Raw genomic sequence first — 27,109 nt, 5'->3', positions numbered from 1 at the left:
TGTGCCCCTCGGTCCAACACTGGCTTTCCTGCAGCTCCCACCTCTGGAAGCCAAGCTACGAAGGAAGCCAAGGTTTGGCAAGGCCTTTGGCCATCTCCATTCAGTCCACAGCATCGCTGCAGAGATTGCCAGCACTGTGTGTGTAGGAGGTTATTAGTGGTAATTGGGCTAATGAGTTTGCCCAGTCTGGGGGGTAATTGAATCACCTCTATTTGTGTAAGGAACAGGCAAATTGAGAAGACACAGGCCTGGTCCCACAAAAGCGCGTCTATGCCTAACTGCTATGAAAATTAATGGGAATCAGGCACTAAAATGTCTTCAGTGGTCTGGGACGCACAGAAGGCCCCATCTTGCCAACAGCCAGCAGAGTTTTGCCATCGAGTTGGATGGCAGCGAGGATCAGGCTCTCCTGCAGCCATGGCTGGCCGCCTGGGGCACCGCAGGAAGAAGGAAGGAAGCAGTTACGATCTCGACCTCAGAGTGCTGACAGCACCACGTCCCCTTATCTGTCCTTTCAGCAGACAACCCCAGGAGCTAGTGGGCTCTGGATTCATGGCTGTGACTGCGGGAGGCAGGCCACAGCCTCAGTGCAGACGAGACAAAAGGAGCTGTAAGGCTGACAGAGGAACAGGCACGGAGCGAGCAGAAACATCTCATTAACGGCATGAGCTGTAATGCCCCTGATCCACACGCAGGCTTTAGGCACGAACCCTAATACAAAGCTAAGAGCGGGAGGACACTTACTTTACTGTAGAGACTGTTCCAGTTGTGATGGAGTCTGTCTTGGAGAAAGTTGACTTCAGGTACTCGGGAGTGTTGAATGGCAATGAGACGGACTGCTCCGGGCCGGCCACGGGCGTGCTGCTAGGGGTGCTGGCGAGGGGAGCAGGGGCCAGGCTGGGTGCTGGAGCCTTCACCGGAGTGAGCTTCTGGATGTTCCTCACGTCGTACTTGGAAGGGCGACCCACCTTGCCTGTCTTGAAGGCGATGGCTCCTCCCATGTCCGGGCTTCCTTCTCCAGGCTTGAAGAGGTGCAGGTACTTGACGTTTTCGAGGTCGTACTTGGAGGCCTTCTTGTAGGTGTTGCCGTTCTGTGGCCTGATGCTCTCGCCCGTCTTCAGCTTCTGAATGAAGAAGTCGTATTTGGAGGCCCGCGACATCAGGCCCTGCATCTGGGAACTGCTCGGAGAGGGCAGCGGCAGGATGGTGGCTTTGGTCTCCGTCAGCAGGGAGGCATCGGGCCCTGGCACCCGGATGGGCTGCGACAGCACCGAGGAGCCTTCCTTGCCCAGCTTGGAGCCCAGCTCCTCCGATTTGGCCAAGTGCATGGGCCAAGAGAGCTGCTCTCCAGCCTTCAGCTTGCGGATGTACTCCTCGTACTTGGAGAAGCGGGCTCGTTTGCTCAGGGCGTCCTCGCCGGAGAGAGAGGCCGCGGTGGCGGTGGCCTCTGAGGTAGCAGCGTTCAGCTTGTCGAAGCTGATCTTGCGGGCCAGCTCGTCCCGCATGTTCTGGTCATCGTAGCCAAACATGCCCAGGAACTCATTCATGGTGGTGGCCGCGTAGTCTCGCAGCGATGAAGCTTCCCCTGCAGAGAACCAGAGGGAGAGAGTCACGCCAGGGGCTGATTTTTCTTCTTCTCCTCCTCTACCGGCACTGGGAGCGGGGAGGGGGGGACAAGGGAAGAGGGGAACATGATCTACTGACGTTTGGCTCACTTGTTAGGTTTTATGACTCTTAAATTAATTTGTTTTAAAAAAAAAAGTAATTAATACTGGGGTAAAATAAAAAGAGTTCATCAATGCCAGGAAAATCAATTTCCTAAATGTTCTAGCCGATGGCTTTTCAGTACATTAAACAAAGTTTCATAAATGTCTCTGCACTCTTGCCTTGGCCTAATATGAAGAAAAAGTAATTTTACTGGAAGTGAGACCGGCGCCGATACGCCGGGGTTCGCGCGGTTCTGTCCTTGTGTGCGGGTGCACGTGGATGGAGCTGGCGGGGGACGGGGGCAGAGGAAGGGATGGGGGTGCCCATGGAGTGGTGCAAAATGGGTCCAAGCCTTCTCCCCACTAGGATTTGGGGCTGGGGACAGGAGACCCCGATGTGGGCTCCAGAGGAGGGACTGCCTGTCCCCGTGGTTGGGGGGCTGCTCTGCTGGGGGGAATGGGGAGCTGAGCCAACGCCGCCTGCCTCCGGTCTCCTCCTCCCTGCCCTGCTCCCCCAGCAGCCTCCCAGGCCACCGGGAGGGGAAGAACACACATCTGGAGGTCACCCAATATCAGTGGAAAGGAGGAAATAAAGATTGCTCTGATGTGGCAGCTTGGACTCATTTAGGCTTCGGTCTGACACAGTGTTGTTCCTCCTCTTCCTCCTCCTCCTCCTCCTCCTCCTCCTCCTCTCCCTCTTGCTTTCTCCCGCGGAGTAAAGATTTACTGTGTGCAGGAGTCCTTCAAACCTCCCTCGTCATCTCTTCCACTCCCTCCCTGGAGCTCTCGGGGGCACCAAGGCTCCCAGGGCCAGCACCAGCAGGTGCCCCGGCAGCAGGTGGAGGTTTGGGTCCGGAGCTCAAACCCAACCAGTGCTGACTTGAAACGTGGTTGGAAAGGAAAGCATCAAGGCACAGAACTGGTCAATGGATCCGAGGTGTGAAAATGGACCCCTAGGAGCTGGGATCTGACAACCTGGGATGCCAGATGCCTGGGCACACATCTGGGCTTGAGCACTTTTGCACACACAAGTCCCAGTGAGTGAGCGAAGTCCCAGCTCAGCAGCCACCAGCTCGCACAAATCTGTGTCCGTGGGACCATGCGGAGGGAGAGGCTGCCTGAAACAGGCACCAAAACGTGCACAACCGTGAGAGTCACATTCCTGAGTCAATACTTTTCCACAGCCATCAAAATTATCCTTCACACACACATTTAATTTAATGAATTTAAATCACTCCGTCTTGCTTTCAGGTTGTTCTCTTTCCTACCTCTTCTTCTCTCCTCTCCACCTCCATCTTAGTGTAACCCTATGAGCAATAAAGGTGATTAATCCCCAGAAATCCCTGATGGGTCTAACAAGTGTTACAGGAAGACCCCGTTTCTGTTAAATTTGCTTCTGCTTTTCCTCTTTGTTAAATTTGTTCTGCTTTTCCTCTTTCTGGACCTGTACAAATCCCCCAGCCTCCTTCCCAACCCCTGACTTCCCAGCCTTGCACACAAAACCCCAGCCAGCCTGGGCCAAGCTGCAAGCTTCCAGGTGGAGAAAGCCCACCACAGATAGGATCCGAAAGGAAATTCAACGATCAGGTGTGATTTTTTCTGCCTTGAACAAGCCAGCCCTTTCCCTTCTTCCTCCTTCCTTCCTTCCTCCAGCTCAGCTCAGGCCCCACAAACTTACAAACCCAGGGAAGATATTTGAGGAAGCCTAGCATCTTCTTGTAATACTGGGAAAACGAAATGCTGTAGGAGACCAGCTCCTTTCCAAATTTCTCTCTTCTGCACCTTTGGTGTTGGAAAGCATCTTTGGTACCCATGTGGCTAGACCTCAGCCGGCACAACCAGATGCACTACCCAAAACCATGGGAAAGGGTGATTTTTCAGGTCTTTTTTTGCGCTTTGCGAGGTCCGTGCATGAGTTTGGGTTTCAATACCCTCGATTTAACCCCTCATCCCCCAAACCATCTCGCTTTCTGTCCCCTAAACCCACACCAACCCGCATTTACTCGCAGGGTGGCTGCCCCGAGGGCTTGAGGCTCTTCTGCTGGAGGCACCTAGAGGAAGGGCTCACCACGAAGAGGCTGAGACCCGGCCAAGCCCTCACTGTCCCCGACACACAGCTCCCCCCGGACCCCCAGCAGGCAGAGGCGAGGCAGCAGGACAGCGGCTGGGAAACAAAATCCCCGCGCCAAGTGCGCAGCCCTCCCCCTGCCTCGCATTTTTCTCTCTCCCCTTCTGTGTGATAACAAAAGGGCTCTCCCTCTCCCCTCGCTGCCGCTCTCCATTTGTGGGCATCGCCAAAGAGCAGAGATCCGTGTGTCTGGGAGCAGCTATCGTATCACAAAGGATCCTGAGCTGGCTAAAAGAAGAAAAAAAAAAAAAGGAAAAAAAAAAAAAAAGGGGCTAAAAATAGCCTGCAGCAGCACACTATATATGGAAGGAAAAGCAAAACAGCCCAAATGGAGAGCAAGGTCTGGGTCCTGGGGGATGGGGCATCCCGGCTCTGCCCTGCAGCCTGCTTGGGAGGGGCAACGTGGAAATTTGGGGGCTGGAGAAGCTGGCGCTCGCCGCGCGTGTTCTCCCCAGTGGAGTCTCCCCAGGAAATTTTGGAGAGAAAGCCCTCCTTGCTGAGAGCAGGGCCAGTGTTCCCCTCTGCGGGACGCAGCCAACAGGCTAAGAAAAGAAAGGAAAACTTTGAGAGCTTGCACGGGGGGAAGCTCCCGGTGACTGCGTTAGCCCAGTATGCGAGTAATGGGCAGAGGGAAGAGCACGGGATGGTGTAGGAAAATCTCCTGGGTATGTGGGCACCAGCGAGGGGGTGTAGGAAGGGATCGCTGTCAGAGCCTGCACGGGGAAGCCTGAATGCTATATATAAATGTGTGTGCAGCAGCACGGGGCGGGCAGGGAGCAGGAGAGGTGTGTGAATGAAGGAGGAAACGCATCTGCATGGCCAGAGCCTGACACCCGTCTCCTGATGGACGCCAGCTTTGCGGCTCCTGCACAGCCTTCCCTGCTGATGGGGAGGGAGGAACAGAAGGCAAGGCTCAGCACCGACTCCTCAGGCCCTTGTTTTCAATGGGTGGCTCAGGAAAAAAAATGGGGCCCCAATAGGAGCCTCCTGCCACCCCCCGGGCACTGGAAAGAACTCCTTTGGGGTGCAGGCAGCCCCAAACCCCATGGCAGTAATTTCCCTTGCCCCCAGTAACACCAAGGGGGCTCGGTGCCGAAGAGCTTCGAGGCCATTTTCTGGAGCACAGCTTCTGAAGAGGAGAACTTTGTCCTCTCCAGCACCAGAGGCTTCGCCCTGTGCTTTCCAAGGAAATGCTGCCACCCACGTTAGCGCCAGGCTTCTCGAAACGCACGCTCAAGACCTGGCAGCACGTCCCTTTGCCAGGCAAAACCTACGTGGGGTGAACCTGACCCCGCACGTGCCGTTACCTGCCCTAAATATAAAGGAGCCTCCAGCCCCCCATGACTGCTTGCACATTTTTGTGTAGTCCCTTGACAACACAGCCCTAGGAAAGCATTTTACTGAGAACTCCTACCCAAAGAGAAACCTCTTCTTCTTCATTTTCCACAGGTTGGCAACGTATTTTTACATCCCAGGTTCCCCTCCTTTTAGTTTTCGTGGCAAAGAAAAGCTGCAAATGCGGGCTGAAGGGAATTAAAACAAACTGCAAACTGAGTCCAGGCACAATCACCTTGTGTCTGGGAACGACAAGGGCTTTCCTATCAAAGGAAACTGAAGGTCACACTTTTCCTCATTGATCTTGCAATGTTTGTTAATTACTCTGTCACTGATGTGGCGAAGGATAATTAAACAGCTCTGTTTATATCTTATATGCATAATTATGTGCGCTGCCACTGAACTCGTGAAGACTAGAGAATGTGCCTCTCCAGAAGGGGAACGGACAGACGGAGATGAGTTTCGGCTGCATTATTAACAGGAGGAGGAAAACACAGGCACACACAAAAGGAGGAAAGTTTGATGGATTCACAAAGTGCTGGGATCAGGGGAGGGGTGTGCGCAGGTGGAGCAGATTAGGGGGAGATCTTTCAATTACGGCTCCAGCCCAGCTGAGTGACAAATCAGGGGGAGGGAGCTGCTGTGCCCGAATACCGAGCATTCAATCTGCCCGGAGCTTTTACCGAGGGCTCAGCGTTCATCCGGCCCCCAAAAATCAATCTGGGGCGACCTGGGTATCAGAAAATGAGCAAGAAACTCAGCTGGGGCTTTCCCCAGGAGCTCTTGCTGATTTCAGCTTTTGAATGAGCCACAGAAAAAAAAAAAGGCAGGAGCTCAGTGAAAATAAGAAATGCGCACACAGCCCGGGGGAAAACCGGCAACCGCACGAGTCAGCATCCAGCCCCGAGCGGGGGCTGCAGGAGCCGGGGCTGGCTGCACGCTGGGCATCTCTGCTGCAGGCTGCTGCTTGATGCCAAGAAAGGGGAATTTGGGCAAAACCAGGGGATGAAGAAGGAAGGAAAAGAAGAAAGTTAGCACTAGACAGTGGCTCGCACCACGCTTGCTGATGGTAGCACAGCCCTGCGGAGCTGAGAGTGGGAGCTGAGGCTCAGCACTGCCTGACCACGGGGGGATTTTAAACTCACGGGGTCCAAGCACAGGGGGTGCAGACACCCCGGGTTTGCTCTGGCACAGCCCAGCTGTCACATCCTGCCACGCTGGCCCCATCCAACGAAGATGGAAGAGATGGGAATGGTGGTGAGGATGCCAGAACACGGCAGCGTGCACCGTGCTGAGATGCAGGATGGATTCTGGTGTCCTCCTCCACGAGCTTACACACCCTGCCCGCACCGTACAGCCAGGGTGCGTGTGAATACATTGCAGAATCCACCAGGGATTTGCCACGAGGGTACAATTGTTGTTTTTTTTGTTTGTTTGTTTGTTTTTTCCACGCAGAAAAATATGACCAGGAAACAACACACAAGGCGGTTATCCCCACGTGAATCGCCTGAAGGAGCCTAGGGAAGGAGCCCTACCCTGCCACGGGATCTACGGTCTGGGGAGAGTCACCCAGACCCGTCCTCCCTGCGCACACCCACTGAGGAAGGGCACTGAGCAAACTGGGCACGGTCCCAAGAGCAGAGACGCAGCAGGGAGGCAGGCCTCTGCCGGGGGATTTGGGAGCCTCCACCCCTCTCCTACACCCAGCAGGTACCCAGCAGCTCGGCCTCTTCCCTGGAAAGCACAGCCGAGGAGCTGCCCTGCGCAGGGGTGGGTGGCGGGGGGCTTACCTGAGGCTGTTCCTGCCCCCAGCTTGGAGGCGGCCTCGCCGCCGGAGGCCCGGTAGGCATCGTCCTTGGAGGCCATCCCGTCGGAGTCCCTGTCGTCCAGGAAGGCGCCATCCTGCGAGCCCCTCAGCGCGTCCGCCTCGTCCCCGTTGTCTTCCTCGTCGCTGCAGCCCTTGGGTTGCACCATGTAAACCCCTTCGGGGGGCACCTCCGTGCTCTCGGCGCCCTTACACTCCTTGCCCTCGGCCCGCCCCAGCAAGGGCTCCTCGTTGTACTCCCCGTTCACCCACTTCTCGATCACCTCCCTCCTCTTGTCCTCCTCGATCTTCTGCACGCGGCTGAGTCCATCCGAAAACTCCGTCCCCGGCTCCTTGGTGCCGGGCTGAGGCAGGTCCTTGTTGCTGCTCTCCCGCTGCGGCCCCTTGTCCGCGCGCGCCTGCTCGGCTCCCCCGTGGTCGAAGACGACCTGGCGGCTCAGCTTGGCACAGATCGCGTTTAGCTTCAGGCCGCCTTTGCGCTTGGCAGCCATTGTGGGTTTTCCTGAGGTTGCGTCAGTGCATATAGTTCTTTCAGCTGCAAAGAGAGAGGGGGGAAGAAGCGAGGAAGGGCGTTAGAGGGATCGGGACACCAGGAACCCCGGCACCAAATGGCTGCCCCCAACCCGGCGCCGTCGCGCGCGGCCGTGCTGTGGGACTGGCACCAAGGCACCGAGCTCCCAACCTGCCCGTCCCAACGCAGGCCACCAGCCTCGAGGCACAGGCAGGTGTTTATGACTGAACGGGGCCAAAAAGGCCCCAAACACCACGGGAAGGTGAGCGTGGTGTGGCCCAGCCCCAAAAAGACAGCAGGCAGCGACTGCACCCCAACGCCTGGAGCAGGGAGCAGCTTCCCCGTCTAACCCTAGGGATGGTGAGGAGCTTCACAGGCTTAGAGAAAAGAACCAGTATGGAGCAGGGAGAACCAGTAGGGCTGATGGGAGCACTGGGAAGTGCCCGCGCTGCAGCCCCAGCCTGGTGTGCTGAAAAAAAATGAGAAAATCGCCCGGGGCTGGCATCAGTTGATCAGGCCCCTTTGCTCGCTCTGCTCTCACACACACAGGAAATTCTGCTCTCGCACTTCCCAGCACAATCAGCTAATTAGTGTGGGTTTGTTATTTTAATGTAGTTTATTCATATGTGACAGCTAGTAAAGGAGGGGTAAGAGAAAGTGGGGGGAGAAGGGAAGAAGGTAAGGTCTTAACTTCAAGGTCACGGAGAATCTTGAACTAAATGGTCCCTATCACGGAGTCACTCGCATGATTATTGCACCAACAATTAGCAAGGCTCAATCACAAATAAAAGCAAAAACCTGACTCTAAAGTAGCTGCGCTGCCTCACCTCTCTTTTTATTTACGGTCCCCGCAGACTGGGCAGGGTTTAAGGCCCCAAGGCAAGAGCTGGGCCTTGCAATCGGGGCCGGGTGCCACCACAGACCCCACTCTGTGTCCCCAGGCTCAGGAAGAGCACCCCTAAAGCGCTGGGGACACACAGAGCTCTGCACACATCGCTGGATGTGTCCCCGAGATGTGCTCCCGGACAGCGTGTCCCTCTGGAAGAGGGACAAGTCCCCATGGGACCGACTCGGGGAGTCCCTCGTGGCCGCTCTGCCCGGAGGTGCAGCTCCACAGGAGTGCGCCGAGATTCATCAGACCCCCTACAATGCATCCAGAAGCCATCGTGACAGCCCCTAATCCCGTAACATGACAGCCCAATACAAACAGACTGAAACTTTAGACCTGCTGTCCAAGAGCCAGCCAGTGGCTGCTTAGCGTAAACTCCTGACAGCTTCAGACACGCTTCCCTGTCAAGGACTGCAAGGAAAACACCCCCCCGCCCCCCAACAAACCTACCAACCCCATAAAAAGCGAGGCGAAATGTGCTCCTACCCATCCCGACGGCGCTCCCCCCTCTGGCACCGAGCCCCCCGTGGTGCCCTCACGCTTTCAGCACCTGCCTCCCCCGAGGGCATCCCTGCCCCTGCAGGCACGGGAGCTGCTCCGGAGCCCCGTGGAGCCTCCCACGGATGGGTTAAAGCCTCCCGTCTCCCCAAAAACACCCCCCTGCGCCTCCCCACGCGCCTCCCTTCACACATCCCCCCGCCCTGCGTGCACAGATGGGCACCGGCAGGCGCCTGTGACGCCGCCGAAGCCTCTGCGCCTTGGCACCTTCCTTCCCTTCCCGTCACATTCCCGCTCTATTTAGGGCAGAAAGCGCGGGCCCATCCCGTGCGCCACGGGCACCACGTCGGGACTCTGCTGCCAGCTCCAGCTGGAGCCCAGCCAGGACCCCGAGGGCTCGTGCCGGGGGGCTCCGAGCCTCCGGGGGTGCAGCTGGTTGGGGTCGGGGCAGCCGCCGGCCCCGTTGCTGCCCGGTGCTTCCCCATCCCCGTTCCCATCACAGCCCCGCTGGCAGCTGGGGTGATGGGGAAGGGAGGCACGCAGCAAGCCGCTGCCCCCCGCCCCGCAGCCGCAGCAGGTCCCATTATTCTGGGCTGGAGGTGAGCAGCCAAGTGCGTGCACCAGACGGCAAATGGATATATAAATATTTATCCAAAGGAAGAGGGGAACAGACGTTCCCGAGGCTGCACTTGCCGCGTACGCAGCAGCTACAGGGAGCCTGCAACTCGTCTCCCATTCCTGGCCCTGCCGCTCCTGCACCCGGCTCCTGCCCTTCCCTCCCCTCTCCCCTCTCCCCTCTCCCCCCCAGGTGGGGTTTCTTTGATGCTCTTCTTTAAGGTTTTGGGCATCTTTTCCTAAAGCCTATATTAAAACTAAACTGAACTCAGAGAGCTCCCCATCCCCCTGACCTATAAAAGCAGCCCTCCCGGAGACCTTCCTGGGATGGGACGTGCTCCGGGGCAGCAGGACCCCATGCTGTGTTTATCCCCATCCCACCTGTGCACGTATGACCGCAGGGAACCAGGACTCCTGGCTTCTTCTGCCAACTTTGCAACCAGCTCTGGGCAAGCCCGCACGCATCACTTCATCTTTCCGTCCCCTCTTTCTGTGTCTCTGGAGCAGGAGGGACCTCAGTATTCCTGGTCCCCTCTTTTAGCCTGATAACCTCAAAGGGAGAAGGGGAACCCTGCTTGCTGGACATGGCCCTGGAGGGCCCAGAGCATCTGTGCCCAGGCGGTGGGTATGGGGTTGGGGTGCTGCAGGGTGACCCCGCGCCTGCCCAGGGTCGGGGCTGCCAGCGGAGGGACCCTGGAGCCGTGGGGTCCCTCCCCGGCCCCGCTCCCCACCCCACATCCCCCCCACATCACCCCCTGTCCGCACGGCACTGTTTAAAGACTCCCGGCTAAGTAAACATCCCCCTTCATTTTCTCCTTCCCCATAGAAATGTTTTGATTCCCCATCAATCCGAGGAAGCCGTTTATAACCTGCGCCTGTCACGGCGACTTTTCATCTCTGCCCAGGACAAACTCTCCCACATGCTCTATTTACACTGAGCACTTCCTCACAAAACAATGCCCCCGGCAGCGTACCCCGCCGGCCCCACACCCTGCCAGCAGCCACCACGCTGCTCAGTGTCCCTCGGGGACAAGGCCTGGCCTTGGGGACAACCACGGCCCCCGCGGATGGCACGGAGGGGCCCCGGCGCGTGGCAGCGCACCGAGAGGCTGGCATGGAGGGAGGAGAGGTCGGGTGGTGCGGGCAGAGCCTGGGGGGGCTGGGGACCCCCTGGATGGGCTGAGGGGCTGGGGAGGGGCAGGGCAGGAGGGGCGAGGGCTCGTGCTGTGGGACAGGGGGGTGCTGGCTGGGGAGGGCCGGCGCGCCGGTACTTCAGAGGGCCGGGCGCGGGGAACAGATGGAGCTTTCATATTCCTATTGAAGAGTTTTCAGCCCAGCTGAGCAGCTCCGTTCAGGAGGGAGGTCCCAGCGCCAGCTTTCCAGGAGCTGCAAGCTCTCATTCGATTAATTATTAACGGCATTATTTGGGGCGGGGAGGGGGAGGGAAGGAGGGCCGGCGCGCTGCGCGGGGGGCTCTTCTTTTTTAACCGCTGGAGAGCCCCAGGCAGGGCAGGAGGCACAGCCCTCGGACAGAACCCGGAGTGTTTCCCCCAAATTACACCCCAAATCCCAGCGGGGAAGGCAGCCCAAGGTGCAGCCCCTGCTGCACACACCTCCCCTCCAAACCAGGCAGGGCCAGGGCGAAGGGAAGGCAGCAGCAGCCCCGGCCTGGCCCACGCCGTGCGGGAGTGGATGCAGCCTGTGTATTTTCCCCTCTCCGGTTTATCAATAAAACATTTTATTGCTTTTAGCTCAGGAAATGACCTTGGGTTAGTGGATGCTGTCTCTTCTGGCCGGCCTTGGGGAGCTCGCAGAGGCTCTTTAACGACCTGCACGCACGGGGCCCACCCGCGCCCCGGCGGCACCGAGCCGGGGAAAGCCCCGGGTGTGGAGCTGGGCCCGGCTCTGCCCTGGGCAGGAGCAGGAGGAGAAGGAGAAGGGAAGCAGCCGTAAGGGTGTCCTCGCTCCCTGCCTCCCCTGAGCCGTCAGGGCTCTCCCTGCACACCCCAGCCATGAATTAGGGGGGGGGGGGAAGCCGGGGACCCTGCCCTGTGCCTGCAGTCGGGCTGCATTCAGCACTGCATTCAGCACTGGCATCTCCAGCCGCACGCCAGCCCACTTTTCTCCCCGTTTCCCACTCCAGAGCCTGGCTCAGAAGGACGGAGGCCAGACGCGGCTCCCTTCTGCAAGCTCCCCTTGGCTCAACCTGCTCAGCGGCAGCGTTTAGCCAGAATTGTGGCAAAGAGAAGCAGAGAAACAGATCAAGGGCAGAAGGTCCTCGATCAGGGGCAGGACGGCAGATCCAGCACTGCTGGAGCTTCCCCAGGTCCCCAAAGCCAGCAAGGGCACCTACAGCCAGCGGCACACCCCGATGGGCATCGTCCCCACCAGCACCAGCCTGGCTTTCCAGCCTCATCCCCTCCCAGTGTCCCCAGTTCAGAGGTCCCCGTCCTGCCCCAGCTCCTCTGGTGCCCCAAAAAGGTGGACGCAAACCCTGCTGGTGCCGGAGCCGTGCTGGTGGCCCCGGCACGCTGCCACCCCCCGTGCCCGCTCCCTGCAGCCGCGTCCGCCTGGAGAGCGAGCCCTAAAGTGTTAACGGCGATTGGTGAAATGGCACAGCAGATTGCTACAATAAATAATTTACTGATATTTATAAATATTCAAATCAGCAGGCTTCAGAAATTGAAAGGGGGGGCTGAGCCGACAGGGAGGGGAGCGTGTGTGTGTGTGTGTGTGTGTGTGGAGGGGGGGAGCTGCCATTAATTCCCAGGCTCTCCAAATTCATTTGAGAACTGTTTCTCATTTCAAACAAATATTAAATCTTTTGGTGTCAGGCCTCCAAAATCAAGCACCAAACAGAAAGTCACCGCCCCCACGGTGGCTGATGCCATCCGTGCCTGCCACGGGGCCGGGTGACCGGGGGGCGAGGAGCCCACCCGGCCACATCCGCGCCCCAACCCCAGCCGAGGGAGGAATTGCCATTGCTGCCACCCCCGACACCTCCTCTTTCCATTTTCTAAATCCCACGGGAAAGCAAGGGCTCAGCACAGGAGCCGTGAAGGTGCTGCTGTGCTCCTGGAAGCCCTGCAGGACCCCGCAGCCCTGGCTCCTGGCTTTCGCTCCTTGCTCTGGGAGGGAATTCGGTCTCGGAGGCTGAAGCAGGGGGTTAGGAGCCAGGAGCGCTGGCTGCCAGCCTGGTTTTCAGGCACGCTTTCACCCAAGCTCTCCCCAGCTTTCTGCGCTTTCGTTTCCCACGCAAAGGAGGAGGAATGAGGGCGATGACCCACCTGGCTGAACCCCGCAACGCTCACCCGGTGCTTCGAGGTCTGCCCGGCAGCTCTCTGCTCTGATACCACTGTTACCCGAGGCTCCTCCACCCCGAGCATCCCGCTGACCCCCGAGCTGGCCGCGGGAGATGATCCCGCATCCTCCCCTGGACCACCCCACCGGTAACGCCAGGCTCCGGCATGGGGCGAATTTCCCCCAGATGAGTAATGGCTTTTCTAATGCACGGGCAGGCTGTCAGCTTCCCTACTCCCAGTGTTTTATGGGTTTAACTGAACGGCTCTGAACTCCCTAGTAAGAAATAAAGTTATCCCTCAGCGTCCCTTCTAAACATTTCACTCAGTGCAAACGGTGTTTAAGAAAAATGAGGACATATTTCTTCTTAAGGATGCAGTATCCCCCTTCAGAGGCCTAATTTATGCCATATATCACTGGCCAGGGAGAGGAAGGCAGCGCAGACCTCACACTAGGAGCGAGCTGGCCCGAGCGCAGCCCCGGTGCTGCTGCAGTGCTGCAAGGGGCCGAGGCTCAGGCGCTCCCGAGCCCGCAGCGGGCAGGACGGGCACCGGTTCCCCGCCACCCCCTGGCTCTTCGCAGGCTTTCAGCACATCTGGAGGGGGAAGGACGGGGCTAATCCTCGCCCGCAGCTCTTTAGGAACACACACCACAACCTCTTCCCCAGCAGGTCGCAAAACCTGAGCCTGAAGGCGCCGTGATCGCGCCGGCTCCCAGCTCCGAGAGCCAGCCCCGGTGCTGCTGCTCACCCCGTGCCACCAGCACCTTGTCCCTGCCCGTCCCTTCCCTTTCTGCCCCCGTCCCGCCGGGTCTCTGCAGCCCTGCAGCTGTCAGAGCTTTAGCCCAGCTCCGCAGGCTCAGCACCTCGCTGCTGCTGCAGTTCACGTGGTGCCGGGGGGACAGCACCGCTGCAGGGCGGCTGGATGCGCTTTCAGGAGCGTCCTGCAGCCAAGCCCGCAGTGCATCTGTCAGTGCTGAAATGTTTTCGGAGTTTCCTGCTCTTGGTGCCACAAAAACCCGTCCTCAGCAGCAGCGAGGACGCTCCCTGGGAGCTTTCTGTCCTCGGAGTCCTTTAGGTAACACCACGCCGAGAGGATCGGCTTTGCTGGTCCAGTTTCTCCTCCTCGCCTTATTTATTTATTATTAATTTTTTTTTTTAGTCCAGTTAAAAGGTTTACTATCCTAAGTGGCCTCACTCAGCCTAAGTAACTCTATAAATCAAGCGGAACCGCTAACCTCGCGGGCCCACCATCAATCTGCCCACAGGTTGTGAAGAAAACCCAGGGGAAAGCAGTGGAGGGGCGAGGGGCGATGCCAGCCCGGCTGTCAGGGCAGCCCCATGCCAGCACGGGCTCTGCCTTCCCCTCTCCGTGGCCACGATTGTGCCCACCTGGAGAGGAGACACGAGCCCCCTGCGATCGCCAAAAGGGCAAGGGGTGCAGGGAAGCAGTGAGGGGGGAGAGGGGGACCTAGGGAGAAAGCCCAGGGGCTGGTGGCCCCGTGCTGGTGATGTGCAAAGGCTCGGGGAGGACTTTTGGCAAACTGTTCCTCGCTCTGCTAACTCAGCTCACGTTTCCCCTCTGCCCATTTCAGCCCCAGGGGTTTTCTTTCCCTGCTCTCCCTCACTTACTGGTGATGTCCCAGTGCTGGTACCAGCCTCCGGGCATTGCCTGGGGAGGATTTTTTTGGGGCAGGCCGTGGGAGAAACGGAGTTTCCTTGCTCAGCACCACAACGGAGACCCCAGCCCCACCCTGCTGAGGTTTCTCTTCTCTGTCTTCGTGCAGCCCGTGCTGCCCCAGCACTCCTGGTGACTGCGGGGCAGGCACGCTGGCGGATGGCACACACCTCAGCCAGGCTTAGCGGCAAGTACCTGGTGCTGGGGGAGTAACCGGGAGCTGGGAGGGACACTGGGATACAGCCTGGGAAGGGAATCACCCCCAGTATCACCAGTCCCCCTTGGTGTCTGCCCCAAGACACTTTACCCAGCCCAAAGCCACGGGGAGCAGCTGATGGTGGCAGTAGCTGAGGGCAGGGGCTAAGCGAGCTCCTCCTGACAGGGGCTCCCTGCACACCCCGGGGATTTGGGAGGCTGCTGGCGACCTGGCCCCTGTCAGCACCCTAACTAACTGCAGTGGGAAGGCAGGAGCAGCACCAGGAGTGAGGAGCCCGCATGCTTGTTGCACCACCAAGAAACAGAGGCCCAGAAAAAGTTCGTTATCGCGGTCTTGCACCGCGGCTAATTCTGCCTTGCCTTTTGCTGCGCTTTCTCCTGGTCAGCAGGGCTCACCATCTTCTTCTCCCCCTGTCCTCATGAGCCCATCCACGTGCTCACGCTCACCGCCAGCACCCGTTGGAGGGGACGTGCACGCACCCTACAACGTGGCCATGCAGGCGCAGCACCGTGCGCACGGTGGCACACGCAACCCGGCGCTGCGGCACGCGCAACCTGGGAAGCTCCGAGCGCACGAACGGCGTGCGAAGGAAGGCACACCAACATCCACCAACGCCCTGCGTGCTCTGCAGCCTTCCAAGCACGACGTGTGCATGGCCACAGCTCCCCGCAGCACACTGAGTGCCGCTCAGCGAGCACCCACGCGGGGAGAGCCGGCCGTAGGAGCGCAGCGCTCGCGCGTGTTTCCTGGCCCCGTGCCGGGAGAGGTTTGTGCTGCGGCTGGTTGAGAGCAGACGGGCGGCCCCGGCAGGGCCAGCCCCGCGCCCCAGCCCGGCCCCGGTGCGCCCCCGGCCCCTGTGCCCCCCACACCTCAAGGCAAGGAGCGCGGCGGCGAGCGTCCCGCTGGAGCCGGCGTCCCCGCGGCGGGAGCGTGCCGGGCGGGGGGTCTCTGCCTCTCCCTCGCTCGCTCTCTTCCGCTCGCATCTTTTCATGAACTCTATTTCTCTTTCCTTTCTGAAAACAACTGAGCTGTAAATACTGTTTAACCTTCTTCCCCCCTTCCCCCCTCCCCTCCGCACTATAAAAACACAAATATGCCATAACTCAGCTGGCTCAGCCGCCGCGCCTCCAACATGCCCTGCTCCAGGCCTCTCAGGAAGGTCATAACAAACGACTTTCCGATTCAGTGCTCCTGAAATAATTTTGTGTATTAAAACCTGAATCTGCACTTTCTGGACCGAAAGCCTCTCTTAATTATGGCAAGCGTCCTTGGGATGGACAGTGATCCTTCACCGCGGCACCGCCAACCAACCGGAGAGGCAGCCGGCTGCCGGCTCCCCACCGCCGCCGCCCCCTCCCACCGCCACCCAGCCCACGGCCCCCCTTGCTCCCTCGCCCCCCCGCCTTCCCTTTGCCCAATCTGTTTTCAAAGTGTGTCTGTCCTTTATTAAATTGTTTTCTTTTCCACATTATCAGTTGCCATGGAGACCTCATCTCTCGGATTATTTGAATTTCATTATATCTATTGATTTGGGAGCATTTCATCTTTTTTATTGTTTTTCTGTCAATTTTCAAAACGAATAACCATCTAATTTGCGTCAGTGCTGATTATGTTTGTCCCTCAATAGAGGTCGGCAGCTGCGTCGGGGAAACAAATCAATGGGAAACCATCATAAACCTCCCCAGTACAATCTCCAGGATATGTGGGTGACATTCCACGCCTGCGAGGAACACTCATCATATCCAAACTTCTTTCTTTCCTTTTTTTTTTTTTCCTTCCCCCCTCTTTTTTTTTTTTTTTTGTTATTTCCCCCTGTGGCAGGCTCCACGGGCCGGCGGCGGGTCGTGTTTAAAATCGTGTGGATTTTACACCCATCCATGTGCACTTCTGGACGCGTCGCATTTGCAGACAGGGAGGGGACCCGGGTGGGAAGAGAGGGAAGGAATTTTTTTTTTTCTTTTTTTTTGGTAAGAAAGAAGGGAAGGAAAGGATGACGAGGGAAAGAAAAAGAGGGAAAAGTGGATCGGGATTGCAAATTGCTTACTATGTTTTTTTTTTAAATAATTTATGCAATTTTAAGCATTTATGTATAAATTTTTTAATAAGCCACCCTGGAGCAAAATAGCCATTAACATCCCGACGTCCTTCTGTCCAATGGGCTCGTGTGCAGGATCAATTTCCAAGAGTACTTTCCTTTTTTTTTATGACATGATAAAATGCTTTTAAAGCAACTTACACAAATATGGAAATTTTTTTCCCCTCCTCTTTTTTTTTTTTTTTTTCCCTCTTTTTTTTTTTTTATAACAGCCTCCACTTATTCACCAGGGAGAGCGAGCGTGTGTGTGTGTGTGTGTGTGTGTGTGTGTGTGTGCTGGGGAGGGCAGTTGGCAGAAGGATAGACCCAGCCCTAACTGGAACGGACCTGCCTGTCCTTCTAACAAGGGCATAAACTTTCATTAGCGATGCACACAGTCAAAGGCAATTTAGGGAAACGCGCTGTACAGAAAAGGAAAACCTCAGCGTTTTTTATACAGCGGCTCCTTGGCTCCGTCCAGGGGGCTCTATCCTTGAGCTCAGCTCACACTCGCCAGCCAAAGTGACCCCAGCGGCCGGGGGGGGAGGCGGTGGCCGGGCAGGGGATGGTGCTGGGGCTGCGTGGGGACACCAGGACCCAGCCCCTCGCCCCACGGCCACCCCGAGCAGCCCACTCAATGTCACGTCTGGCCACAACCCACTCGTCCTGCGGGGAGGCCCACGGGTATCTGTTGCTTCCACGCTTTGGCCCCTCCAAACCAACGCTCCCCGGTCCCGGCTGCGCACCCCGAGCTCCCCTTTGGGGCACCGGTTTCCACCCGGCTCTGCGCAGAGCGGACAGACGCGTCGCTGCTGCTCTCCTGTTTCCACAGGGTGTTGCGGCTCGTTATTTTCGCAGCTGGGACATGTTCAGCCTCACGCAGGAACCTGGAAAATGCCATTCCTAGCGGGACGGCTCCTGCCCACGGGGAGGGCTGCGGGCACGCCGGGGGAGCGAGGCACCCCGCGGGGTCCGACGGCCGGCACCACGAGCGAGACACGAGGGCAAAGCACCCAAATCTTTGGGGCCGAAGAGCATCCGGGTTGAAGACCCGTCCACATGGCTGGTATTTGCTTTGACACACGGCCCTGCCGCTGGTTTCCTACTGCACGGCACTTGCAGGGGCAGCGCACACCCGGGGGTTTAATCCTTGCGTTTTGCTGGGCCCCTCCAGAGCCCCGTGCCCGTGCACACTGGGCACGCACCTGCCCCACGGGCAACGCTCGGGGGCATTGGAAAGAGCCAAAAAAAAAAAAAAAAAGAAGAATAAATAATATAAAAAAAAAATCAAATCAAGGGGCAGGCAATGCTCAGCTGGAAAAACACAAAGTGCCGAGAACAGCAAAGCCAATCAATAACAATCACAGCCCCGGCAGCGGGCGAGGGAAGCGTGAACTGTTTTGGCCTGCTCCCCGCACGCTCACCCACTGGGGACACCACGGCCCCGAGCATGGCGAGCCCACGGCTCCTGCTCTGCTCCCAAACTCTGGGAGCAAGGGGCTCTGCAGAGAGATTTGGGGCTCCTGGCACGGGGCTGGTGCTGGGGAAGGTCCCTTGCGGTCCCCAAAGGGATCCTGACACCCCGCATCCTCCTGCCCCTGCCCTCTGCGTCCCCTTCCCCTCCCAGCCCGTGCAAGGAGGGGACAGGCGAATCCTGTCGGGACACGGACGGGGCTGTCCCTTCCCCTGGGCTTGTGCCCCGAGCCGGGGAGCTCAGCGCAGCAGCAGCGAGGTCGGTGGAAACGGAGAGGTTTTCACATCATGTCCATCGCTCTGCGCGGGCTGGTCTATAGGCAGCGCTAAATATAGCCAAGCCCAACCTGGAGGTGACTTTGGCACGGTGACACGGGGACACCGGGCACTGCACGGGCACCCTGTGCTCCCTCACAGCAGGGCAGACATCGATGGGCCTGGCATGGCCTCGGGGCCACCTGTGAACCCCGAGACACCTCCCTGCTCCCCTTCCCTCTCGGGGCTTATCCCAGTCCCAATGGTCACATCCAGGATGAAGCCCACCAAGTGCCACGGCCTCGGGGCAGGCCAGGAGGGGTGTGAGGGAGATGCCAGCACACCGGGCGAAGGCAGGCAGCGTTTTCTAACCCCAAAAGTCCATTTTTTTCCCCGGGACGCAGACCCTCTTATCTCTGGCGTGCCAGCATCTGTTTCAGCACAGCTCCTTGAAAACTTAAACGGTGGAGGAGGCGCTGAAGAGAAGGGGAAAGTCTCTCGTGTGGGTCAGAATAATTAGACGGAGCTCAAATTGGCTTTAGGCATCTGCTGCTGCCTCCGAGCAACAGCCAGCCCTGCTGCTTCCATCAGCATCTCCTGCCCGTGGAGCTGAGGGGACCGCGGGCAGGAGGAGCGCGGGGCATCGCTGGGAACGGGGCCGGTTCGGCAGCAGCCATAAAATAAAAGCTGCTCACCCCGCTGCCGTTAGGGCCGGGAGAAAAGAGGCCAGACAGCGAGATTGAGATGAGCCATTTCCCCAACAAACCCGCTTCCCTTTTTTCATTCGCTCCTTTCTTTCTTTTTTTTTTTTTTTTTCCCCTTTAACTGTCATTAAAATAACAAGTTTCTGTTACAGTCTAAACATTCCCACATTGTATAAAGGGTTATGTTACACCAGAGTCACCGCCGGGCCCAGTGTTTGCACAGAAACCTCACTGCAGGTCCCCCCTCCTGACGAAGTGACTTATTAAAGTTTAAACAGTAATTAACAGAACAATAAAAATAAAGGGATGTTTGGGGAGTCGTAGTGCACACAGGGTTTTTGGCAGTGCCAGCACTTTTCAGTGCCCTGCGCTGGCAGCAAAAAAAAAAAAAAAAGGCTGTGAAAAACCAGGGGAGAGCTCGGGAGCTCCGAGCCAGGAGGGGGCCGGGGCCACGGCATGACCCCAACCCCGTGTGAGGGTGCAGGGGGGGCACGGGCAGCAGGACAGGGGGACGGGGACTCCACCAGCCCTGGGGATGTGCAGCCGGGAGCCTCCCTGCGCTCTGCCTCTGCTGAGATTCCTTTGGATGAGCCCCCAGGATTGGGGTTTTGGGAATTGGGTCCCTTAGGGCAGGCCTGGGCTTTGGGGAGATGGCTGCAGGGAGCCCCCCAGGAGCTGCCCCGTGCTGGGGACCCCATGGTCACCAGCACGTGAGCAATTTTGGGGCCGCTCCTGCTGCAAGCTGGCCTCGTGGGGAGCCTCGTGGCTCACCGGGGCTCCCACAGGAGCAAAACCACTTCTCCTCCTGCTTCCTTCCCGAGCCAGTCGCTCGCCTTGCCCAGGATGAGCTCTGGAGCACGTGGGCAGGGTTTCGGCTTAGGTTGCCGGCCCTCCCCGTTACCCAACACGCAGCAATGCAGAAAGATCTCATGTGAAGATATTTTTGGTGCCTATTGTAACGATTCGCCCATGTTTGCCTCAGCAGCTCGCGGTGCTCGCTGGCTGTCCCCCCGCGGGGTGACTCAGTGCGCGCGGCACCGTGCGGCCCCGTGTTTGCTGCATCTCCCCCGGTGCCACCGCGCAGTTTGCAAACACGACGACAGCTCCCTGCAGGAGGATCTCCTGCATGGTGTGAGCTCAGGGAGTGCTGCCTCCACCCTGCTCCCACCAAGCCTTCCCCCAAAAATCCCCTGCTCTGCCCTGCTGGGGTGCAGGAGGAGGCTGAGCCCCCCGGTGCTGACTCTGCTGGAGCTGCAGCCGCTCTGCCTGCTGCAACAGCACCCACACGGGATGCCCCAAATGTCCCCTGTCTCTCCAGGACACATCACCCGAGCGAGCACTGGCCCTGCACACTCATCCTGCACTGAAAACATCCCCAGACACCACTGACGTGGTGCTAGAGCAGTCCGGGCAGCCCATCCCTTCTCTTGGGTTCCTCTGCCGGTGCCCCCCCGATGGTGCACCCGGTGCCTTGTTTCTGTGGTGCTGCTTTAGGGCACGGGGACCAAGAAACAAGGCACGTTTGGAGCTCCTCGGACCCAACGGGGCTCGCTCTACCCCCAGCAGCTCAGGGGTTTCCAGCTCTCCATTATCACCCGCAAATAACCACCAACACGGTTTATTTACCCCGCAGTCTGGGAAAGGCAACAGCTCAGCTCTTCAGCTCTCAAGAACCAGAGGAAAGCGTTAAAAATGTGACTTCCCAGGCAATTACCAATGGTGAGCTTTAATAAGCTGTTTTCCAGGCACCAGGGGAGTGAGGGACACGGGGAATCAGACGGCACGGGGCTGAATTCAGCCTGGTTTCAGGTGCAGCTTTAATAAGCCGCGAGGCGAGCCTGCACTAGCAGCAGCAGCCCCGCGAGCGGGTGCCATCGCCGGGTTCAGAATTAATGAAGCCAAGACCTTGGCAACCTCCCTGATTTCCCTGCGTTCTGGTGTAAATTGATAAACTTGCCTGGTGCTCCAGGGAGGAGGTGAGATGGAAGGAGGGGGACCCATGGATGCTCTCCGCCCGCACCCCTGGGTTCCAAGTGGGTCCCAGCGGATGAGCTGCAAGCGTGGCACGGGGCTGTCCTCCCCGTCCTGGGCAGCTTCCCCACCCAGGCTGTCCCCAAAAATTCTGTCCTCAGTCCTGCTCCGACACGGCCACGGACTGCAGGACCCCGGTGCACCCTGTTAGCACCCGCCTGGGCTCGGCTGCTGCTTTCAGCCAGCCACGCCATCCCCTCTTTGCCCCAACCCTCCTATTTCAGGGTTTCTATTTTCTTGGTGGAAATTACGAGTAACTTGACCGGCTTGTTCAGACCTGCCTGTGGAGACAGTTCCTGCAGAAAGCCCCCGAATCCACCGCAAGCAGGGCAACCTCTGCCTGGAAGACGCTGGGGACTGGTGCCTCCAGCTCTGCCTCCTTCCCTCGCTGCCCACGGGGTGCACGGGGCAGCAGCCAGACCCTGCCGAGGGGCAGCAGCTCCACAGCCCCCCGGGAGCTCCAGCTCCTTGTGTCTCTGCTGTGCCTCGTCCCTGATCGTCCCCTCTTTGGAGGTTTCAAGGTTCCTCCGACCTGCCGTGAGCTGAGCTGCCTGTCTGCTCTCTGAAGGGCTGTGCTGGCCCAGACTGAGGACGAGTGGCTCACCTCCACCCCCAGACGTGTCAACCACCCCCGACGCTCTCAGCCCGGTGCCTCGGCTCTCCTCCACCAGACCCGCCAGGCTTCCCCCCCCTCCGCCTGCTCCGCTGCTCATGTCACTCCGCGGAGCTCAGAGGAATGATTTCCCTAGCTGACAGCGATGGGAAAGCTGAGCTTATGGCTCTCCAACCCCACGCACATCAAACCGAGAGGAACGGGCACGCCACCCAGCTCCAAACTTCTCACCCCGTCCACCCGGCGCCAGGACACGCTCCGGCAGCTCCTGGCCGTGCTGGGGGCAGCGAGGGGCTGTGTGGTGAGCAGGGACAAGGAGGTGTGAAACAAGGGGAGAGGGGGCCCCGGGGCAGCACTCACGTGCATTATCCTCAGCCATGTCTAAGGAGCCTTGCAGTCAGAACGGGGCACGGCTCCGCACGGGGGTCTCAAGCATTGTCACAAGGCAGAAAGAAATTGTGCACTTCTTTCCAACACGGTGCTCAGGACGTCTCTACAGCAATGCCAGTAACTGCCTGTAGGGAATGTTATGTTAGAAAATTATCTAATGCACTCTTAGTCATCTTGTCTTGCAATCTGCAGAAGGAAATAGGAGCAGCCAGCACAGTATGACCCCGCTTCCAGACACCACTGCCTTCAGATACCATTATCACTGGTAGCCTGGTCCACGTCCCAGAACTCGAGCTGCCTTTCAGCCAGCCGGCCATGGCATTATTGAGGCTATTCCTGATATTGCATTCTGTGGTACTTGCACTTAGCACCGGGGATCGGCGGTGCCCCATCCCGTGCTCCCCGTGTTTGGCTGGGTGCACACTTTGGGGCGCTCGGCCCGCACCTAACGCTGCTGCTGCTGGGTTGCGGGGAGGGCAGCGCTCCATTTGGGGCAGCAGATCCCGATCCATCAGAGATTTTACTCCACATATATCTGCAATGCCATGTGGGAACCAGCGCTCTACGCTCTGGGTCTTGCCTCCTTTTTTTTTTTTTTTTTGGAAAGGGCTTCTCACCACCAGCAGCAAGTCTGCTGGCACACTCAGCCCTCAGCACTATCTTCAATCAGGGCCGCCTAATTATACCCATTACGCTGATGAGGACGCACTGGCACGGCGCTACGCCTTCGTGAGGCTCCGGATACGAAGCGGATCGGTGGCAGGGATGGGAACAAAGCTGGGAATCGTGGCGATGAGCTCCTCACCCACCACAGCATGGCCATGGATACACCACGTCCTGCACGCATCAGCCGATTCGGGAGCTGCAGGGGGGCCCCCACCCAGCCACCTAACGGGGTGGAAGTCTCTCTGCAGGGGCTGTGTTTGGGGATGCTTGGGGAGCACCCATGGGTGCTGGCCCAAGGGTTGGGCGCCCAGCTCACCGCATGGGTGACATCCAGCGGGCAGAGCATCGGGGCTGAGCCGTGGCAGGGATGGATCATCTGAAGCAGCTTAATCGCCCTCCCTGCATGCGGGTCCTCGCCGCAAGGGCCAGCCTGATCTGTCTGCGCATTAACCATCCCCTAGCACGCCAAGCCCGGAGATTTCCCTGGGCATCAGGGCCAGCCTTTGCCCTGCCCTCTCCCTGCCAGGTGCTGGGTGCCTGGGTTGAAGACAGGCTGCCGAATCCCTCGGGATTGAGAGTCATTACATAAACAATACAATAGGATCACGGCTGTAATTGTAAAAGCGCCTCGAGTCTTGGCACTGGAGGCTGCCGCAGCGAAGGCCTCTAAATGGAGACCCAAACAAAACAAACAAAAGCCCCAACTCTGTCAGCACTTAATGAACAATAATAAATAATAAATAATAACCCTGACAGCCGACCTAGCAAGGCAGATGTGAAGCACTGCAGTGGCTCGGAGGAAACGCTGACCCTACGGCAGCCGCCTTCCCTCCCCGTGTTGCAAAGTGTTGGGCCAAGGCCACCAGGTTCTTGTAGGGTTAGGGACACGGGGAAAGCTGGGTCCCCAAGAAGAGCAGGCTCCCTCGTGGGACGTACGGAGCCGTGGCCCTGGCACCTCCCGGGCTCAGGACCTTCACCTGCGACGACACCACGTCGTGCCTCGCTCTGCCTATTGCCGGAGCTCTCTTGAAGTGCTGACGGCAAAAAGAAGCAGATGGAGCTGAGCGAGGGAATCCAGGTAGGTGTGAGCCCTGAGCCTCCTCTTCCCAGCACCAGCACCGCCTCGACTCGGCGTCCCCACCCGTGCTGGGCGAGCCGAGCTGCGGCAGGACACCGGGAGCGCCACTTGGCAGGGCCGGGGGCTGGAACAAAGGGCCTAATTTAAGTATTTTTATAACCCGGTGCTTGTGACAGTGGGTTTAGCAGTTGCCAGCCATCTGGAATAAAGAATTACAGCCACCTCCCCTAATCCTATATTGCCTAAACCCTAAAGCTGGTTATGGTGCAAGGATGAGGCAGCAGGCTGGGAGGAGGCAGCGATGGGAAGGGGGAGGGTGGAGAAGGGACCGCAGGAAAATTCTCCAACTTGTCTCCTTTTCCTGGGGGGTGCCAGGTGGTCCCAGCTGCACCAGAAGTAATTTTGCTGGGAATCGAGCGAAGACGGGGTGAAGGAAAACGGGGAAAGGGGGGGAGAAGGGAGGCGAGGAGCCCTCCACGCCCACAGCATCGCATGCACCGCACACACACACGCACACAGAGGCTTACTGGTCCGCGCAGGGCTGTCAGGTAAATTAGATCTGAAAGCTGACAATTTCTGACCATATTTCCTTGATTATTTCAAACAAATGCACACCAGCCGCTGTAAGGAGATTAAAGTGACATAAACGTCCCGAGTGGGAGGAGGGAGGGCAGAGAATTCAGGTCACCCCCATCCGTCCCCCATTTGACAGCCGCTATATCGCTATCCAATCCAATAAAAAAATCCCCCCCTTTTGCTTTAATTAATTTTACAGCTAGCTTGCTTAATTACTTTCAATCAAAATCCTCCTGCCATCGCAAAATTAGAGATGGTTGAGCTCCATTAGCCTAAATTCTTCATTTCCATATAGAAAGAGGCTCCCTCGGCAAAGCCAAGAGGGCTCCCTCCTGCTCGGGCTGCCACCGGACAGACGCCCGTCCCTCTGTCTGCCTCTGGTTCCTCGGGAGAGGTGGGGGAGAAGGAGAAACCTTCTTCTGGCCGCCACCTCCTGCAAAACATCTCCTCGTGAGCCGGGGATGCAGGAGACCCCCTGCTCTGCCTTCCCGTGGCCACGCTGGGATGGAGCTCGGAGCCGTCACCGCGCGCACCGAGGGCATCGCCACCTCTGTGGGACGCGTGGACAGGGTTTGGGGAGGATGCGGGGGCAGAGCCCCTTGGATCTGCCTGCTGGGTGCATGGAGAGGGTGTGGGGGAAGATGCAGGGGTAGATCCCCTGGGATCTGCCCGCTGCAGGGCTTGGTGCCTCCCCTTGGAGCTGCTGGCACCGGCTGCTACCCGGAGCACAACCGCTGCCCGCGGAGCCTCGGCGTGCCTCTAGCACCTCTCTCCTGCCAACCCAAACCATGAGCTGTCCCACTTCGGCCTGTCTCAGAGCAGCCCCAACTGGTCCCGTGTCCACAAAACCCTCCTGAGAAGCGCAGGGAGTGGCGGCCATAAAGCCGTGCGGAGCTGGCAGGGTGACAAGAACCCCAGGGGAGCGGAGAGGCCGGGCGCAGGAGCAAGCCCAGGGAGGAGCCGGGCGTGGAGGAGGAGCAGCAGCTCCTCTGCAAGGACTGAGGGCATCGGGAGGCATCACCCGGCCCACGCCGGTGTCACGCTGCAGCACGCGTCCCTCCCATCCTCCCCACTCTCCTGCAGCCTCCTCCTTCCCCATCTCCCTACGGTTTTTACCAAAGCAATGGCTTTTGCTGCATTTTCCGGGGGCACAAAGCCCTGGGAACTGTGCTGGTCGCTCACCGTGGCTGGTGGAGCTTGGCCCTGGCTCCTGGAGCCACGGGGAGGTGGTGGCAGCTCAGGGGGTTCCCAAATGTGAGGAGCCCAGGGCCTGCCTGCTGCAGGGAGGACAGGTCAACCCCGCACTGCTTTGCAGCAAAACCAAGAGGCAAACACAGACCTATTTTGTTTATAAGCTTAAAACTGAATCCAATGGCGCATCTACCTGGGGATTTTAGATTAAATGGTTTAAGAAACTCAAATAGGCTTTTTAATCCGGTCAAATAAAAAGAGCCCCAAAGAAGCAAAGAATTCACCCTGCCGAGCGAGGCTGACGCCGGGCAAGCGCGGCTTTCTTACGCTCCGCAACTCCTCCCCACCCTGGCATGGGACACGGTGTATTTGCCAAAATCTGGAAGCTCAGGATCCGCCCTGCTCAGGGCTTGGGCAGGCTTCACTTTCCCAGGGCCGACCCGCTCGTATCACGCTTTCCTCATCCTCTCGGTGTTCCCTTACGCCGCTGTCTGGGCCCTTCCCCCTAATACCTGGCAGCCCACACGAGCACGGTGCCAGCCTCGGCTGCAGCAGCAGCACCAAAAGCAGCCCTAGAGAAAGCCCCCAAACCTCCAAGCCCCGTGCCACGCGTCCATTTGGGCACTGCCTTTCCCCTGATGACCTCCCTGAGTGCTTCACATGAGGCCGAAGAGCAGCTGGGGGCTGACGGGGCAATCACCTGGGCACAAGGAGGGGACACCAAGCTCTGCGTGCTCCTGGCGAGCTCCTAAAACTCCAGGACCACCACATCTACCTCCTCCCGGTGCCCCATCCCACTGCCTGGTCATCCAGCACCGTCCCCTGTCTCTCACCACCACTGTTCAGCCCCGGAAAGGCTCAGGAGCGTCCTTGCCCTGCACGTGCCCCGCGATGAAATTCCCGACTTGTGTCTCGCCTGCTCCAATGCTCAGAGCAGCCGGGACAATAGAACAGAGAGGCCCTAAATCCACCAGACTCACCCTAAATAGCGATGGCCCATAATTTCGCCTGACATCCAGGAGCTTGTTATTCTTTCCCCTCGTCGCCTGGCTGGAGCTGTTCAGACCCATCAGTGTTATTCTATGCATTAAACGGGGGAAAAAAAAAAAAGAAAGAAAAAAAAAAAAAAAGAAAACCACGACCCAACAACAACCCGGAGACTTCTCCAGCTTGGTCAAGGGGGTGGCATCCCTGGCTGGGATGGAGGGGTAAAAAAAAAAGGGGGGAATTGATGCCTGAAACCCAGAGCAGGGGAACAGCATTGGGGTCCCGCTGAGCCCCCCAGCACCTCCTTCCCTCTGCCCCCAGCCCTACACGGCTGCTGCAGCCCGTCCCCGCTAACCACAGCACGTTGGGGT

General features: G+C 58.4%; 1 protein-coding gene across 9 annotated transcripts in view; it reads right to left on the bottom strand.

Annotated features, from left to right (window-relative positions):
• Nucleotides 1–27,109, bottom strand: part of CASZ1 (castor zinc finger 1) — a 204,861-nt gene that overhangs the window by 40,910 nt on the left and 136,842 nt on the right. For 4 of the 9 annotated variants that reach the window (XM_084300420.1, XM_084300419.1, XM_084300418.1 and 1 more), the window contains 3 exons: nucleotides 22,211–22,365; nucleotides 6,960–7,529; nucleotides 745–1,585 (listed from right to left, as the gene is read on the bottom strand). In XM_084300420.1, the coding sequence (XP_084156546.1) occupies nucleotides 745–1,585; nucleotides 6,960–7,529; nucleotides 22,211–22,229 (1,430 nt within the window). In that variant the 5' untranslated portion in view covers nucleotides 22,230–22,365. The remainder of the gene's footprint in view (nucleotides 1–744; nucleotides 1,586–6,959; nucleotides 7,530–22,210; nucleotides 22,366–27,109) is intronic. The other 5 variants (XM_084300423.1, XM_084300424.1, XM_084300417.1 and 2 more) reach the window with 2 other exon arrangements.

Source organism: Netta rufina (genome assembly GCF_964035555.1).
Source record: "Netta rufina genome assembly, chromosome: 22".
NCBI classification, from domain to species: Eukaryota; Metazoa; Chordata; class Aves; order Anseriformes; family Anatidae; genus Netta; species Netta rufina.
Note: the sequence above shows the minus strand (reverse complement) of the source record. Positions and strands in the feature narration are given on the sequence as shown.